The following is a 20,389-nucleotide window of genomic DNA, read 5'->3' as shown; positions in this document are numbered from 1 at the left end:
TTTTATAACAATGTATCTTAAGACTAATAAAAACTGAACACTATATTAAAATGTGTTGTATAACAATGTATCTTAAGACTAATAAAAACTGAACACTATTATTAAAATGTGTTGTATAACAATGTATCTTAAGACTAATAAAAACTGAACACTATTATTAAAATGTTTTATAACAATGTATCTTAAAACTAATAAAAACTGAACACTATTATTAAAATGTGTTTTATAACAATGTATCTTAAGACTAATAAAAACTGAACACTATTATTAAAATGTGTTTTATAACAATGTACCTTAAAACTAATAAAAACTGAACACTATTATTAAAATGTGTTTTATAACAATGTATCTTAAGACTAATAAGAGGTTCCATTTTTATTTTAAAATGTATTGTATATAAAACGTGTAGAGAGAAAGTTTCATTAACGTTTTGTTATCTTACTCTCACGCTTTAAAATATTTAAAAAAATATTTCATAACTACTGTGGCGGTGGGTGATGATGACTAGCTGCATTCCCTCTAGTCTTACACTGCTAAATTAGGGACGGCTAGCACAGATAGCCCTCGAGTAACTTTGTGCGAAATTCCAACAAAACAAATAAACATAGCTACTGAGCACATTTTTGAGGGCGCTAGTTGTCACTACCTGACATGACTAAAAGGACACTCAAAACACATCTCGTTAAAACTGGCCACTTATTACTAAAAACTGAATACCAAGTATATGTGTTGAATGATTTTAATAGTTAAACTCAACTTAGCAAACGTCTACTCGACATTTATTATTCATAAAAAATGAAATGAATCAGACAATATATAAAAATGAAAGCGCGTGTTTTTGTGTGTTTTTTACATAATAAAGTTCCATCGGGCTATTTGTTGTGACCACCGAATGAAATCGAACCCCTGATTTTAGAGATGCAATTGCGTATAGTTGAAAATGTTGAATACAGTTCCCAAAACATTCACAGTTGTGTCGCTTCTAGCAATTAAGAAGTAGCAAAGGGCGTTGGACTAAGGTTCGTCAACCAACTATCTGAACAGCTAAAGAATTATATGTCTTGACTGAAACTTAAGCCTTAATCTGGAAAGCTCTTTTGTACCTTTGATAAGTCTTTGTCGTTTAACTTAACATATTCGAGTCACTGGTGAAGCGTTAATATAAGCTACACCACATTAAGAGTCAGGTCTTCTACATAAGAATATCTGTGTTGAAAAGTTTTTAAATTGGTATTCGGTTCTGAATTTACATATGAAAGCAAAGGAGAAATCTTCTTAGGAAATGTAGAATTAACTTACGGTTCTGTGTGTATGTCGGGAAGTGGGGAGCTATGGTTTTACCCAAATAACTCAAGTGATAAAGCACGTGCCATGTCAGTCAAGGATCCTGAATTTGGAGGCAATCTTTTCATTTATTTCCCATGTGATACCTAATGTTAGCCTAGCGAGAGTTTCTTATGAATTGAGAATTATTCAACCATTTATAGTCCATGAAATTCAGGTGTGTCGCTGCTTGTTTATTTATCAAAGTTACTTATGGTTCAATAACCTTTTCCCTATCAATCGGGAGCTACGTGTGAGTGTAAAAAATGAACTTTCAAGCTCATATTACAACTACTCTTTAAATTTATCAAGCATGTTACTGACAATAATTTATTAAATTTTGGTTCTTGTTTTTTTCTAAAATTGGTCAATAACATCTTTAAAGGTAATCCAAGCTTATTTTACAGCTCTTCTCATTGTCCTTTCGAAGACAATTTCATAACCTGAGGCCCAAAAAACATTTACCACAAATATAACAAAATATGTTACACAACCTCTAGTTGCCATAGCTACGTATGAATAATATTGGAAATTAAAAAGAATAAAGTTAAAGTGCACGAACAAATAAATACTATCCAGAAATGACACGTCACGCTGCCTGTTAACCGTTTATATGTTAATGGTGTGTTTCTAGTGGGTTCTAGAACGATCGATAAGACTCTCACGTCGTGATTGGTCCAGAGAAATCTGTAACGAGTTATTGTCAGCATTTTAAGCACAACAAAATGTGATCCTATTTGAATGAGAATGATTTACTTATATAAAGATACACACGACGTTTTGTGAAAAATCTGTACGTGGTGGAGAAAATGGACATAATTTTCGGCATTCAGAGTACAGGAATTACTTGAAGAACACGCAAAAAAAAAAAATCAAGACAATAACACCACCGTAGGCCTGTGTATATAACCTATTTTATGATACAATATCAATATCTGAGGTCATTCTACCAGTAAACTGACAAAACGGATATGATGTTAACAATATATATTACCACTGAACTATACAAATACAACAGATGTTCACTTATCAACCTGCTTCAATGAAAATGCCTTAGAAACAGATGGGAAAACTAGTAACAAAAAAACTGAGAAAAGTAAGTATGATGTACGGATGGAAATACCAAACAGTACAGAAATAAGAGAGAGATGAATACACAATACCAAACAGTACAGAAATAAGGGAGAGATGAATACACAATACCAAACAGTACAGAAATAAGGGAGAGACGAATACACAATACCAAACAGTACAGAAATAAGGGAGAGATGAATACACAATACCAAACAGTACAGAAATAAGGGAGAGACGAATACACAATACCAAACAGTACAGAAATAAGGGAGAGACGAATACACAATACCAAACAGTACAGAAATAAGGGAGAGACGAATACACAATACCAAACAGTACAGAAATAAGGGAGAGATGAATACACAATACCAAACAGTACAGAAATAAGGGAGAGATGAATACACAATACCAAACAGTACAGAAATAAGGGAGAGATGAATACACAATACCAAACAGTACAGAAATAAGGGAGAGATGAATACACAATACCAAACAGTACAGAAATAAGGGAGAGAGATACACAATACCAAACAGTACAGAAATAAGGGAGAGACGAATACACAATACCAAACAGTACAGAAATAAGGGAGAGACGAATACACAATACCAAACAGTACAGAAATAAGGGAGAGACAGATACACAATACCAAACAGTACAGAAATAAGGGAGAGACAGAATACACAATACAAACAGTAAACAATACCAAACAGTACAGAAATAAGGGAGAGACAATACACAATACCAAACAGTACAGAAATAAGGGAGAGACGAATACACAATACCAAACAGTACAGAAATAAGGGAGAGACGAATACACAATACCAAACAGTACAGAAATAAGGGAGAGACGAATACACAATACCAAACAGTACAGAAATAAGGGAGAGACGAATACACAATACCAAACAGTACAGAAATAAGGAAGAGACGAATACACAATACCAAACAGTACAGAAATAAGGGAGAGATGAATACACAATACCAAACAGTACAGAAATAAGGGAGAAATGAATACACAATACCAAACAGTACAGAAATAAGGGAGAGACGAATACACGGAACTATACAAAAATCATTGGCCCGGCATAGCCAGGTGGTTAAGGCACTCGACTTCTAATGTGAGGGTCACGTGTTCAAATCCCACTTACCCCAAACATGCTCGTTCTTTCAACTGTAGGGGCGTTATAATGTGACGGTCAATCCTACTATTCGTTGGTGAAAGAGTAACCCAAGAGTTGGCGGTGGGTGGGTGCCTTCCCTCTAGTCTCACTTTGCTAAATTAGGGACACCTAGTAGCAGATATTTTAAACTGAATAATGCTATACAGTCCTACAATGGTTACTAACTACAAGCTTGTACGATTACATAAGTAGCCACTGAGTCAGAGATTTTGGTGTGGTTTTCCGTATTCATCCCTACCTTGTTTCTGTACGTTTTGGCACTGTCATCCCTACATCACACATATTTCAGAAAAGCAAAGTTTGAAGGGAATAATGACCATTTTCTGTACTTTTACAACATAAGCAATTAAGAAATAACACATACTATCCAGGAACAAAATTTGTGTTACATATTGTAAAAGTACAGAAAATGGTCATTATTCCCTTCAAACTTTGCTTTTGTGCCTGGATGATGAAATTTAGAAATTAACCTATTTTCTATACAAAAACGGACAAATTTGCACATTTTCATTTACATAAGATCTGAATAAAACAACATATGAATCAAGATTTACATGTATTTATTCTAAAGTTATACAAAAATGAACAAAAATTGCTTCTGTAATGTAAATCACGTTTACGTATCAGCCCCCAGATATAGTCTCCCATCATGTTTTCGTTGTACGCTCCTTGGTATCGGCTTTCAAAATCTAGTATATCTTGGTGGAAGCGCTCGCCTTGCTCCTTTGAGTATGCTCCCATATTCTCCTTAAAGTTATTAAGATGACCGTCAAGGATGTGGACTTTCAGGAACATCCTGAAGCCCATTTTGTCGTAGTTCTTCACCAGAGCCTTAACCAGTTCCACATAATTTTCGGCCTTGTAATTGCCTAAGAAGCCTCGAACCACATCGACTAAGTTGCCCCAAGTTGTTTTTCCTTCCTACTAAACCTCTTGGGGAATTCTGTGCACTCCAGGATCTTCTTTATTTGTAATCCAACGAATACACCAGCTTTGACCTTTGCCTCAGACAGCTTAGGGAAGAAGTCTCGAAGGTACTTGAAGGCAGCAGACTTCTTATCAAGAGCTGTGACAAACTGTTTCATAATACCCAATTTTATGTGCAATGGTGGGAACAACATCTTTTGGAGGTCCACTAGTGACTCATAGATGACATTGTGCCTCCCCGCAGAAAGCTCGGTCCGTTGTGGCCAGTGCTTCCTGTTCTAGTGCGCTGCGGTGTCCCTGCTGTCCCAAAGGTAAAGATAACAGGGAAACTTGGTAAAGCCTCCTTGGAAACCCATCAGGAATGCCACCATTTTGGAGTCTCCGATAACCTCCCAGCCATACTCATCATACTTCAAGGCTTCTAGCAAGGTCTTGATGCTGTTGTATTCCTCTATGAAGTGCACCGAATGAGCCAGGAGAAGAGACGGATACTTATTCCCGTTATGGAGCAGCACAGCTTTGAGGCTTCTAAATGAGCTATCAATGAAGAGGCGCCACTCGTTCGGGTTACAGGCAATTCTAACTGCCTCGCACAGACCGGATACATTGTGGCAGAAGCAGAGCCCAACTTGACGAGTGAAGGAGCTTGATAAATGTCAGTGAAGCTTCTTCTGACTTGCAACTTGCTCACTTTCATCTAAAAAATTCCACTCCTTGAGCCTAGATGTCAAAAGCTCGGCATTCGACTTTGTTAGACAAAGATCTCTGATCAAGTCATTGAGATCTCTTTATTTAGAGTAGTATGGGTTTCTCTCACCAGCTGCACCTCTGATATTTTAATTTAAATCTTCAACATCTACCTCCTCTTCTGATTTGCTGCACTCTTCTAAGAATGACTGCTTTCTCTCTGGCGGAGTGGGTACAGGGAGCTCAGGACAGTGTGGCACGGAGGCGATAGATGATGGAAGGTCAGGATACATGATAGCAGATGCATTCTTGCCAGCCCGACGTTTGGAAGGGTTCACCATGCAAAAGTAGCAATTGTTTGAGTGGTCAATGAGTTCACCCCAAATTCTTGGAATAGCGAACTTCATGGCTCTTTTTTACCCTCTGTACCATCCTGTAAAAGAGCAAAATAAAATTATTATTATGAAGAATAAGTTTATTTCATCCTCAACTAATGTGTAAAAGTTTCTTGCAAAATATTTTATGTGTGCTATTTTTCTATATTATTGGAAATTAAAAAAATAAATTAAAATATATTTCAATTTTAAAATATCTAAAATTTATATAATATAAAATCTTACTATTCAAGCAAGCAAAAATTGTCCGTCTTACCTTCTAGAGTTGTTTTTTTTAAGTGCTTGCAGGTAAAATGAGGTGCCCAGGGTTTGTCTTGATACTCTACAGGCATGCCGAAATATGCCTTATGAGCTTACATATTTTAGCAGATGCTGACACAGAGTACGTTTTCGCTCTTGTCTTGGTAAAGTAGCCACATACATAGCAGAACGCATCCGGAAAATACTTAAAGCTTTTTAATGCCATCTCTGATAAAATCAGATAGGTCTATGTGTTCACTGAGGCATCTAGAACTAAACTGAAGTGGTGAGCCCCTGTATATATACTACTATGGAAAGTTCTAGAAAATTCTAAAAGGTTCTTGAAAATTCTTGTAAGTTCGAGAAAATTCTCTATCAGCTACTCAGCACTGAATCTTCCTGGAATGTTCTGAAAAATGGATAAATTTGAAAATTTCATTACGCAGGTCACAAAAGCAAAGTTTGAAGAGAAAAATAGGTCTTCTCCATTTACTTTAGGCATAAGCAGTTGAAAAAATAACACTTTCTGCCCAGGAACAAGAAAAAGTAAAAATTTTGTTACACAGTGTCATCCTTTATGTATTAGATTCTCGTGTATCTGTTCGAAACTTAACAATTGTCACTTTAAAGTTTCTTGTCACTGTAATGCACTACAGTTTAAATCCCTGTAACGTGCTACACTTCCTACCACTCTAACATGCTACAGTTTAAATCCCTGTAACGTGCTATCCGTATTGTAACTGTACTATTTAGCTTTTCATACTATTTCAGTAACATTCTATATTTCACGTTACTGTAACACGTGACAGTTCCTTTTATTGTAAAACGCTACAGTAACTAAAAGGTAACTGAAATACTTCTTTGAGACATATATACAGGTGTGCTCAATTGCAAGAGCTACATCACCGGTGCTAATTCTGAAAAACCAGCCATTAAAACAAAATATCAGGAACAAGAACAGTAGTTCATAATAAGGATCGCTCAAAACTGTAACGGAATATTCGGGTAAAAACCACCTTAAAAAGCAAAGTTATTCTTGAAAAAACACTCGAAAATTTTATTTTCAATAATTCAGACCACTCAAACATTGATAATACGCAAAACAAGTGATACCACGACTGTAGATAAAATCAAATTGTACACATTTGTTCATTTTATTCTAACTATCAATTCACGAACATCCAACAAAATCGGCTGGACATTTTGTACTAAAACCTAGACGGATGTACTGTATGAAGCGTTGCGAATGTCCATGATTTATTTAAAAGTTGATAGTTTTTCACTGAAAGTTGATTTACGTGGTTATAAGTACCTGATACATGTGAGTTCTTCTAAGCAGCTGCTTTTGTACACGACGCGTGTTCACACAAAGCTACTGAGCTTAGTAAATAATTATTTTAAAAGACATGAAACTTCATTTCATTTAAAGTTCTGTTTTAGATATATTCGTTTTACTTCAAAAGCCTGATTTTCTACTGGTAAAAATTTATAGTTAGATTTGTGTTTTAATCTAGGCATATATTTGCATTTGCATTAAAAATCCAAAATCCAATATAATTAAAAATTGTGAGTTTAAAATATACAAATAGGGATCGCAAAAAGTTAGTAAACATGACAAGAAATCTACTGCCAACAGTTTGCTTAAGCCAAACTGTTCCTTATTATAAACGTACTATAAAATTATTCCAATTGACATCTATCGTACTGTGGATCGCACAGGAGTTTTATGATAAACTGAGAGATTAGTTTTCAACTGAATTGTTTTCCTTAAACTTTATTTTGCTGCGACATTTTCTAAGTTCTTCACTTTCCGCTATAAAAAAAAATCTGGTGTTTTCCTATCGTGTGCGTTAGTTGGAAGCTGCAACTCGTGCATTTTCTAGTGGGTTAATTAAAAACTGCCACGTAAAAGGTTTCCGATTCTGCTGTTGCGTGTCTTTACTCGAGTTGGTATTGTTCATCGTTACTCGAGTTTGTTGTCTTTACGTGGACGGCCCGGCATGGCCAGGTGGGTTAAGGCGTTCAACTCATAATCCGAGGGTCGCGGGTTCGCCTCCCCGTCGCACCAAACGTGCTCGCCTTTTCAGCCAGGGGATTGTTATAATGTGACGGTCAATCCCACTATTCGTTGGTAAAAGATTAGCCCAAGAGTTGGCAGTGGGTGGTGATGACTAGCTGCCTTCTCTCTAGTCTTACACTGCAAAATAAGGAACGGCCAGCACAGATAGCCCTGGTGTAGCTTGGCGCGAAAATTCAAAAACAAACAAAGAAACTCTTCGTGGATTTCCATAACTATATTTCAGCATGTTTTTAACTAGACGACTACTATGGTAGATTTTCCTACTCAGACGACAGTGGTGATCCTTTATACTGTTTCTTATACTTAGCTAAAATCGTGATTACGTATTCAGTATTGATTACTATTGCATATAGCACTATTTCATATAGCTATTGTTATTTTTAAATAGTTGGTTTTAAGCTAGTGGTTGTAAATGTTGTCGATAACTGACGTACGCTAAGTGTGTCGCTATTGTCTGTTTTGCACATATCATTTGTTTTGCTTTATTTTAGTAAACACTTGTTCATTACAGTCTGTTGAAAAACATGCGTATGTGTCATGCACACCGAATAAGGTGAGCATGTTACTGTGTCAGTTTACTTTGCCTTAATCAGTAGTGTATTATCTTAGAAGAAACATTATTTCATTCTAATGAAATTGCTTTGTTTCTGCTCGTCTTTTGTTACATTACACTTTAAAATTATTTGAAACTAGACATTAAATTTGTTACGATATAATTTCTGCCTCCATGATAGTCCTTTGAGAATAACTTTTCACCTTGTTTGTTGCAGTTGTAAATGTGTTTATTCTTTGTTGTACATTTGTTATTTATTTTTAAAAAGTTTAATGTGGTGGTTGGATGAGATAAAACAACAATGTAGCAGTAAAATGTTAAAAACATGTAACATTCAACTAAACCCATGTGCACGTATACAGCTTAAAATTTATTCTTCATAAATTGATATAAAAAAGTCTTAAGAAACAAGATTAATGAAAACTGTTAATTTAAAAAGGGAGAACATATTTTCTACAATACTTACCAATTTTAGTGGAGTCAAAATAAGGATTTGTAGTTTATAAAATAATGTATACGCTATTTCCAGCCCTGTATCTTTAATTTTTTAAAGTCCCTCGTTGTCGGCTTAAATATATAAATCTTTGTATTTTGGTTCAACTTGTTTCTGTAATTTCTTGATGGTCCCTATACCCACTTCTTAAACTAATAACTTTTACTAATATATAATTTACAAGGTGTCTTTTCAAAACAGTAGACTTCGTGATGTCTAGCACACCATATATTGGAGCTGGAAATTAGATCAAAGAATAAAGAAACGCAAGGCCGAACGACTCAAATATAGAACAGAACAAATTACTACGAAAAACTGACACTTCGCCAGTCGACCAAACGTCACTTTTGTTTCTGCTTTAAACTTGTCAGTTTCCTTCTCACTAAACTTTAGTCTGAGTCAATAAACGTAACACACTGTCGCTTTTTCATGTGTTTTTATATGCAGCATTATTATTTTCAAATAAAGATATACGTATCTATACACTAATAGTTTTGTTTTGAATTTACTTGCAAATTAAGTATTACATTATCAGAAGTTACAGCTTTTATAATGAAAAAAAGAATTTTTTTCCTTAATATAAAAGCTGTAACTTGTAATAATAAAGTATCTATAAAACGTTGTTTTCAGAAAGTGTAACAGAAAAGCTACTAATACACAATTTCTAAATACTTCCGTATACGTTGTATTTAGTTTTCATTAAACATTTACATTCACCTATAACATTAAGCTCACTAAAACCCTTAAACATTCACAGTATTTGTTACCAATAATACACCAAATACCTTTTTAAATAAACAGTCACAATATTCGTTACCATATAACAGATCAAATACCTTCTTAAATAAACATGTATTGTAGTCCGTAAAGCAATCACACTAAATTATTAATTAACGTTATCATCTCTAACATAATTTTCACAAATTTATTTTTTTTTTAGTTACTAATAATAATTTATAAAATAATCTCACCGATTCCTCGCTAGATATTTACAATAACTTCTAACACAATCCCACCATACTTCTTCCTTGACTTAATATTTACAATAACTTCTAACACAATCCCACCATACTTCTTCCTTGACTTAATATTTACAATAATCTTTAACAGAATCCCACCATACTTCTTCGTTTACTATTCACAACAAATTACGAAACTGTTGTTTTCAAATTCCTGATTCAGTTACCATTTAAAATAATATCTAGAATAATCCAATTAAACTTATTATTTATTTACCATTCACAAAGTTATTGTACTACATACTTAAAACATCCCTATCAATTCTGTTTTTAAACAAACATTTACAACAAGTGTAGGTCACTTTTTCTTTCTTCTGTATATTGCAACATAAACACTGACAAACAAATTTCTTCCATTTTCCAGTTTTAAAACCCTATTATCGTAATATTTTCATAGGCTGAATATATAGCACTAATATTCCGTTCTGTTACAGAAGTTACCTTACATCTTTATTACACTGAATATTAACACAACTATTTAGATCTGTTACACTAGCTAACTTACTTGTTTCTTACACTGAATATCAATACTGATATTTAGTTCTATTACACTAACTACCGTACTTATTTTTTTACACTAAATATAGTTAGTCCTGCTACATTAGTCATTTCTTTCTTAAATTGGATAATAACACCAATATTTATTTCTTTTAAATTAATTAACTCACATTTTTCTTACACTGAATACCACCCCAGATTTTTTAAAATTATGTTACTCTAGCTATGTTTTTGTGTCAGAGACACATGAACTAGTAGGTTTTGACCGAATATTTACGAACGCCGTTATTATGACAATTGAAACACGTTTAGGTGAAGTGTATATTGCTCATTTATTCTAAAAAAATATCATTTAATCTACCTCAAAATCTTTGTTTTTTGTTTTCTTCGTTGTTTCTTCACTGTGTAGGACACACTTTCTTCACGCGAAGGTGCGCAAAACGACAATTTTTCGTTAATATACGCGCTTATCGTCTGCTAGCCGAATGATCGATTTTTATTGTAAACATGCTTTACTTGTTTGTAAATCTATGCAGACTTGACATTTTTAGTACGTTTGAGTTAACATTTAATTCAAAGTATAGTATTAGAATAGATAGATTTGTTTAGTTATAGGTCATTAATCACAGATCTGTTAACACATAAGATATTTAACTTCATGTATAAAATTAATATATAGAGCATTACAACGTCGTCCGTGAAAAACCAAAGAGTAGGGCTAGCCTATGAAATACAATTATGCCGTCTGCCATAACATAAACAATGTGTAAAGAGTACAGTGAGATTAAAGTCAAGTCACTGTAACTGATAGTGTTCGAATGAGCTAGAAGATGGGTTGAACCTGAAAACTGCATTTTTTGTTATTAGAATTAGAATTAAAATAGATAGACATATTTAGTTGTAGATCATTAATTATACATCTACTAAAATCATATATTTATCCTCACACACAAAAGAAATGTATGCAGAATTATAATGTTGTATATAAAAAAACAAACAAACAGTAGATCAAGCCTATAAAATAAAACTATTACTGGGAGCATGTTTTCATCCCAGGTATCCCATTAATTCTAACCGATCTCCCCTTCCAGTTCAAACGCCTGCAGTTCCCAGTCCAATTAAGCTTTGTGATGTCAACTCTGAAAGTAGTGGGGCTTGGACTGACATAATCATGTTTCTCAAATAAACAGGTCTACGCTTGGTGCTCAAGGGTGGGGAACAATAAGGGCCAATTTATCCTTGCTACTGGAGAAAAGAAAAGAAAAAAGCCATCATTCAAAGGAAGCCCCGATTTAAAACAGGTTTATAGTTTGTGTTGAAAAATCAGACCTTAAGGTTGTTTTTCTCTCTCATAAATTCACAAAAATATATATTTTATCTATTGAAATGTGGAACGTGTAAAATGAGAAAGTAGGTTTTTCTTTCCTTCGAAAACCCGGACAACGCTGCTAGTTAACAACAAACAACAGTGATATTTTAAACCAGCATCCCACTTGTCAAGCTATTACAAACTCTCCTTTTTACCAATTTTTTTTCAGCAACGCATCTTACTAACCATAAATGAGTCTAAAACTTAATTAAACAATACCCTAGTTCTAACGTTACGCGTCTTTGGACTTCCTGAAGATAATAAATTTAAATAAACGAAGAGGTTTAACGGCTGTAGTAAATGTCACACATCATCCGTGCATGCTGTTTCAAGAAACAAGTTGGCTACAATGAGACACACAGACGGACGAAAAAGGGAACATTTATCATTCTGACAAAATCAGGACAAACATACGAAAATTTAGTGCGCGTAGTGTTAGTACATGTCGTTGTTAATTAATCTCTAACCCATATCTCGTGGATGAATTGATTTTATATTTCTCAATAACGCAGACACTAGATATCTGTTATTTATGTTAATTAAGTATAAGTAATTTATGGCATTAATCCAATAGGAAATAATAAGTTTTTAGTCTGGAAATAAATAAACATAATTTAACTTCGTAGATAACTTCCGGAGAATGAGGACTTATTTTCTACACAAGGTTTGCTTTTAGGTACTTTAATACGATATATGAGCATTAAATATGTCCCTCTGGATCTCAAAGCAGTTACGTCGGTCTTCGTTGTGTCAGATTACTTAATCTCTAGGAAGACTCGGAACCAAATTAGCTGTTTGTTAATATTTCCCTGAACAGCAACAGTTGACAGCAGTACTTGTCTTTATGGGAAAATTTGAGAGGAGATATAACAAAATTCTAAAGTGCATTTTAAGTATAAAACGTCTATTCTTATGAATTTTAATTGTCCTGTATTTTTGTTTGTTTTTAACACGGAATAACTAAGCAATATAATTTTATATATATATATATAACGTATGTGTTACAAAATAAGGTTACGACCATAGCTATTATTATTGTTACCGTTAATTAAGGTCACTTGGCGGCATACAGTAGCATTGTTAAATGTTATTTTTTTATGATGTATGATTAAACAGCGTTTTACCTTTATACCCGATATTATCTACCTGTTTGAGACGTGCAGAGAAATTTTATTAAGGCATTTAGTTAAGCCTAACTACTTAATTATAGTTTATAATTAATAGTGGAGAGGAGCAGGGAGGTTCGTACCTCCATGTATAGGACTGTTGGAGAAGCAGGTTGACTAATATCTTTAATAATTTTAAGATTTACCACAAACTGTACTTGTTTTACCATGTATACCTTAGGAATTGCTCCAATTTAAATCTGTAAATGTCACATTTTCTGTAGGTCATACCTCCTGATCCCCATAGAATAATCACACTTGAATCTCGCATGTTTCCTTCCTCCAAGTATTTTATGCTTTCTTCAACTATGGTAATATTTACAAAAAATCAAAACCCAAACTATAGAAACATCATAGTTTCTCGTAGCAACATCACATATTATCTTAACACCGTAAAAAAATCACAAAGTTTCAATCTGTTGCTGAATTAATCAAAGTCTACAAGTTAACAAACGTTTCAAATATTTATAACAACACATAACAATACGTTGCTTTGGCTTTAACAACAGATTTTTTCATAATTCGGTTACACAGATTGCGAAAATGATATTTTTTCTATCATGTAAGGATTTTTTACAAATCGAGAAGATAAAATTTTTACTTAGATCAAAATTATTATTTCATTTACCACAATGAACATTTTCTACTATCTTGTTTGTTAACAAAAATACAAATAAACTGAAGTAAGGGGAGAACACTGATGCCAAACGAACATCCATCGTGTAACAGATTTACTATTATACATATTTTTTTTAGAATCGACATTTGTGAAATTCCATTTACATTTAGAAATACAAATACCTTACACTGTTAAGTATATATTGAAAATTGTCTCCTATTCTCGAAATTTGTAGATAATTCTCGAGTGTAAGAATCAACAATTTCAGTAACCTCGCCACAACGTTTATAAATCAACGCGACACGCCGAGATACAGTATATATTGTTAGTTTGTTGCAGTTGGTAAAACATAAACCTTGGAACTATAACTCTAATGCCTGTTGATCAAGAAACTACAGATACTTGATCAGGAAAGTTTATAGATTTCGAATATTAAAAACCGTTTAACTTCAACGGATTAACTTTAGACGTTAGCATTTCTACGAAATAAATGTATAACTTTAGCTGTGGGAAATTCACATGTGATCAGCGAGAGATAGCTAGCGACCCGTTAGGTGAACTGTACCAATATCAACTCGAAATTCATTCGCCCGTCGTTAACCGTCGAAAAATTATTTGGTTCCAGACCAGATAGAAGACTCAATATTGTCTGTAAGTTTGTAATAACTATTATTAATAACTGTGATTATAAATTATATCATTGTTTGTATATTAAAATATATTTGTGTTAAGAAATAAAACTGTGTGTATCAATCTTGTTGGCAAACATCATAAAGTTTACACATACCGATATTTAATTAATTTCTAAATCCTAATTACAACTTAACTTGGTTTCAGGTTATTTGAAATTGTAATACGTAACATAATAACTTGGAGGCTCGTCCGAGATAAATCATAATACGTAACAATCCTCACTCGTCCCGATTGTTTTATTGTGAAATTTACGTCTTTTAGTCTCAAAACTACGTGTTGCGGTTTTTCAGTCATGTTCTTTTACGACGTTTTGTAAAAAAGAAAAATGTACCAGATGGAGAAAAGTGGATATCATCTTTGGATTCAAGATACAGAAATTACCATACAACATTCAAGACAATAAAACCATTTGAAATGCAAGCAAAATTATATATGTTAAGCTGTAACATCTAAATGACAGTTCTTTTCGTAAAATCATTGATTACGTGGAACAACTCTATGTTTGTTAATAATCGTTCAGTTCACTTGATGTAACCTCACAGCACTCCAACACAACAATTAGTTACAATTAATGAAATTAAAAAACAAACTCAAAAACAAATAGCATGTTAAAGAGAATGAATGAGAGTTGTTGATATATGTTAGTAAACATTTCAGTTGGCAACACCCTCTTGGTTTTCTACGTATTATTAAAATAAAACTGCACGAGGAACGTGTGTCGATGCTATTAAATATTCACGCGTAGTAATTACATTAATCCTAAATGTAACTGTATGGGTGTAACCAGTTTACTGTTGTACACTAGACTGGAAATAATTCTGGCTGAGACAGGACTGGCGCCCACATGAGTTTTATATATTATATTTATGTATAACAAGCGAGTTACACTCTCAAATATTATTTGAGGCTTTTCAAAACGTTTTCTGAGAGATAGCTTGTAAGGTTTCTGAGAAATATCGTGTGAGATTTTGGAGATATATCGTATAACGTTTCTGGGAGATATCATGTAAGGTTAGTGAGAGAGACTGTGTAAGATTTCCAAAACAAAGGCTCCAACAGCTCTAAACTCCATCCTAACAGAAATTATAAACGAATTTGAAAATAAAACACATAAGCTACTTTCGTAGCTATGACGACTATATTTTTGTTACTATGACAACTATGTTTTTTACTATGACAACCATATTTTTGTAGCTATGACGACTATATTTTTGTTACTATGACAACTATGTTTTTTACTATGACAACCATATTTTTGTAGCTATGACGACTATATTTTCGTTATTATGACAACTATGTTTTTCCGACAGATATATTCTTCTTCATTAACGCAAGTGCTTTTCATTGAATTATTTTATGTCAAAGATTTACGATTTAAGAATGAGAGTAAAAGATTCATTTTTCGCTCTAGGATTCAATCGTAGTAGTTTTATTAAGGGTGGAAGTTTCCAACGTTTTTCGTCAATCTAACCCCCTTAATATATTAGAAGTTACTTAAATGTTGCATAATTTCTCAAAGCAATTTATTATTGAATACGCCCCTAGTCATTCAGCGGTAAGCCTGAGAGCTTGTAACGCTAAAAATTGGGTTTCCATATCCTTACAACGCATATCACAGATGATCCATTGCCTAGCTTTGCACTTAAACACAGACAAACAAAATAGGCCATATAATACTCCAGAACACATGCTTTTGTCACATTAGTCGCTTAGTCAGTAAATGAAAGTTCATAAAGGTTAAGCCCACTCATTTCAAGATATCTCAGAACATATTATTGTAGTTAACATACCAGGCTGTAGATCGACAAGTTAAGAGATTCGAGATGTGATGATGCAAACCTCGCTCCTTATTATATAGTTATGGGTTTATTATAAAAGTGACAATTAATTCTGTTCTTCCGTCAAATAGCCGAACAAAGCACTTGTGGTGGCGGGTGCTGTTGATAGGCCGCCTTCTTGTGGTCAGTATTTCAGATATCTTTGGAAGAAAATTAAGCAATGAGCTATCTGTTCTCTGCCCACCGCGGGTATCGAAATCCGACTTTTACCGTTAAACCCCTAGACCACTAAACCACTGAATTACAGGCGACGTTATTTCAATCAATGTCTGATCAGGTTGTTTAATCCTAGTAAAATCTGATCTATCATTTAATCCTAGTAATGTCTGATCTATCATTTAATCCTAGTAATGTCTGATCTGGTTATTTAATCCTAGTAAAATCTGATCTGTCATTTAATCCTAGTAATGTCTGATCAGGTCGTTTAGATTGAAATATCTACGATTGCGGCCGAATTCAGTCATTTAACAACGAATAGGCCCGGCATGGCCAATTGTGTTAAGGCGTGCGACTCGTAATCTGAGGGTCGCGGGTTCGCATCCCCTTCGCGCCAAACATGCTCGCCCTTTCAGCCGTGGGGACGTTATAATTTACGGTCAATCCCACTATTCATTGGTAAAAGAGTAGCCCAAGAGTTGGCGGTGAGTGGTGATGACTATCTGCCTTCCCTCTAGTCTTACACTGCTAAATTAGGGACGACTAGCACAGATAGCTCCCGAGTAGCTTTGTGCGAAATTAAAACAAACAAACAAACAAACAACGAATATATATATATGTGTGTGTGTGTGTGTAAGAAAATCCTGCTGGAAAACTCTTATATTCCTTAACCTGTTGACTGCCAAGTATTTCAGCTGCTTCAGCAGCTTCTATGCCGGGTTTTTTTCAGCAAAATTAAGTAATTTTTAAAACAAAGGAAATAAGCAACAAATACTATTTTTCTCTAAGCCAAACTTATAGTAGTACACAAAAAGAAGAAATATGTAGAAAATATGAAACGAATTAACTCGTCCGTGGCACTATATCGGCTTGGACGAGTTATCTCGTCTACGTCACTGAACAGGTTAATGCATGCACATATATATAAGCATAATTTTTAAGCCAAAAACCAAACACGTTAAAATTTAAAAAAAAATAAACAAAATACGCTGCATTTCTTGAACGAGATCCTTGGGTACAAGTTACAACGTGGGATTGTAAAATGTATCCTATGTTTTGGAGGTGGCTGTGAAAGTAGGACCCACATTGCGGTCTATCAGTCTTAACCTCCAATTCGTTAGTCTCACATAAAAACTAGACTGCTCTCCCAAGTTAAAATAAGAATAAGAAAAAGATAAACATAAAAAGATAAAAATAAAAATTAGGAAATAAGGTACTACCATTTGGGGGTAAGTAAGATGAAACTTACCTCTTGAAGTTGGCAATACTGTCCCCAATATGGTAGAAGCACTAATTGACACGGCATTGAACCATATCAGTATATAAAGTTTACTTTGACTGTCGTGCTTTTGTATGCGAGCTCAAAGTGTACATCCGCATAAAGTAGTGCCAACTTCTTAAATTACCTTATTTTTAACTAAAAATTATTAATAGCAATTTTTAGTAAAATTTCTCTGATTTTTATTCACACACACACACACCCTTTCATTGTTCAGAAAGTGTAAGAGATTCCAAAGCCCCCTAGTGGCACAGCGAAATGTCTGTAAACTTATAAAAAGTCAAACAACTATATCGACAGACCCTCTACTATGTTCAGTATATATCCATTTGACCCATGGAGCCTAAGAAATAGACTGTTATAGCTTACAGAAATCAAGCCTGTTTTTAACCATATTTCCTGTACTAATCGAGAAAGTCTCGGTAGATGTTCGTCTTCTGCTGCTTAGTAACAAGCCTGTTTTTTTTTTTTTTTCATTCGCGATCAAATGACAGCAAAGAATGCCGCTTAGAAACGTAAGACCTTTCGAAATATAAGATACTGAAACGGAATGTTTCCAGTGTAATACCGAATACTTTGGAAGTTTCTGTCAATGTATTTATTTTTATTAACAAAATTATTTTTATAGGAAAAAACTCTCCCCCGTATTAAATTACAGTCACAAGTTTTAACCCAGATTTCTTCCCAAACACCTTTCTTTTGCAGGATAGACAACGACAAATCAATCTTATTATTATTTATGCCTTTGAATCGAGTGTTTTTAATTGCTTCCTAATTCTAATCGATTTCCTACTGTTTGAAAATTGTTTTTGATTTCTCTTTTCTCCCACATTACCTCTAAATGTCTGCATCAAATACGGATTTTCAGAACGACCTTAATTTGTATAGAAGCTGACAAGAGCTGTCAGAAACCGTAATGACCTATTTAGCCAGTAAAAGGAAACACCATTTTAAATAGCAAGGTAAAGTCACAACCCGAAGATTCCATTGTCTCGGTTAATTAATTACCTTTACTCACGCTCGAGAAATCTGCCGGAGTATAACGAACTTCAAAAACCATTTCCCTTCCAGCTTGATTTGATTTGTGTCTCTGAAGTATCTCCCAAGGTCTTTCCTTCTCTTCCAGAGGGCGTTCTATACAATAAAAAACAAAACAAATAAATAGATGTCTAAAATAAGTTTTTCAGTAATATATTAACCAGGTTTCAGTTTCAATAGTAGTGTTAAATTTCTGTTAAATACAGGTCACACATAAAGTACCAATGCAATGTTATGATAATGAATTGTTTAGTGTTTTCCTGAAACTAGATTTACCGTGATGCTTGCTAATTGCCACCAAATGGCAGTTTTCCTCGCCTGGTTCTCGGCAACATTCGAGCACATCCCCAACTGTTGACTCGGGAACTATCGGTACTTCGGTGACTTGATCGTCGTCCACGTGAACTTTCAAAATCAGCTAGATAAAAAAAGAACAATAACGATGCTTAACCTAAAAAAATTGTTCGCTACATATTTAAAGTAAATTTCAGTAATCTGACCAACTTAAATCAATTTATGGTTACTTTGTCTCCTAATAACATGTTATTCTCATGCATTTCTGAGTTTTCAAGCCTTTTCAAGTTGGTGATTTTATTGATAAAAATTACTTAGTTTTTAAATACGTCATACATATTGTCAGGTTTTTTAATGTATGGATCGGATTATTTACAGTAGGTGTCTGTGATTTGTTGGCGATAAATTTGAACAATAAACAAATAGTAAAACAGTCCACTTGTTTTAAAATAATATATTAAAAGAAGTCAAACGCATATACAAATGTTCGTTACACTGTTGGTTATCACAGTTGCATTCAGAGCTTGAAATAATTGTCTGGTTCAATAACAAATTATTCTTTTCTACTCTGTAATTGCAATACAATCAGCAATAATTTCACTTTTAAAAGAAAACGCCACTACACATCTTTATGGCTAAGCTCACAATCATACAGTCTAGACCTAACTATTTATCTAACCAGATATGTCGTGCTTACTCGAACTTCATTTCACACGTATACTTATACACTGTGTAACGGATTTACCATTGTACGTTTATTTTTAATACCTAGGTTTGTTTCGGTATAGTTTTCGTCTTTACAAGTAACGTATATTATTGGTTGTATATTGTGCAAGTCCCGCCTGTTCTCTAAATTTGTAGAAGATTCTTGAGAATAAGCATCAACAATATTTGTTCTACGAAAAACGAAGCGAGCCTGTTCGGACATTGTTGAACTTTCTAGAAATTCGCGTTAAATTACATAAACCAACTCGTCAAGAGGCAGTAATATTATTATTAGTCAGATACAGTCAGTGTACTATAGACCTCGGAAGATATAAGTAATCGGAAATCTACATAATTTGTCTAGAAACGTTTATAGATTTCGAACATTTCAAACCGGCTAGCTTACGTGAGGTGTGACAGCATCAACTCAGAATTAATTTGCTTGTCGTGGACCTGGATTGTCAATAAAGTATTCAACTACAAACCAGAAGACTCGGTATAGTTTGTAAGCTTGAAAAACTATTGTCTATAAACCAACATTTGTAATAACTATTGGCTCGGCATGGCCAAGTGGTTAAGGCACACGACTCGTAATCTGAGGGTCGCGGGTTCGAATCCCGTCACACCAAACATGCTCGCCCTTTCAGCCGTGGGGGCGTTATAATGTAACAGCCAATCCCACTATTCGTTGGTAAAAGAGTAGTTCAAGAGTTGACGGTGGGTGGTGACGACTAGCTACCTTCCTTTTAGTCTTACACTGC

The 20,389-nt window shown here is 34.0% G+C and overlaps 1 protein-coding gene across 4 annotated transcripts in view; it reads right to left on the bottom strand.

Moving 5' to 3' along the window:
• The window catches only part of LOC143226533 (apoptosis-stimulating of p53 protein 1-like), a 226,804-nt gene that overhangs the window by 150,611 nt on the left and 55,804 nt on the right, over positions 1–20,389 (bottom strand). For all 4 annotated transcript variants that reach the window (XM_076457601.1, XM_076457602.1, XM_076457603.1 and 1 more), the window contains exons 2-3: positions 18,906–19,047; positions 18,600–18,725 (exon numbers count right to left, since the gene is read on the bottom strand). In XM_076457601.1, coding sequence (XP_076313716.1) covers positions 18,600–18,725; positions 18,906–19,047 — 268 coding nt within the window. The remainder of the gene's footprint in view (positions 1–18,599; positions 18,726–18,905; positions 19,048–20,389) is intronic.

The sequence above is a fragment of the Tachypleus tridentatus genome, chromosome 9, assembly GCF_004210375.1.
Source record: "Tachypleus tridentatus isolate NWPU-2018 chromosome 9, ASM421037v1, whole genome shotgun sequence".
Lineage (NCBI taxonomy): Eukaryota > Metazoa > Arthropoda > Merostomata > Xiphosura > Limulidae > Tachypleus > Tachypleus tridentatus.
The sequence above is the reverse complement of the archived record's forward strand: the minus strand, read 5'-3'. Positions and strand labels throughout refer to the sequence as shown.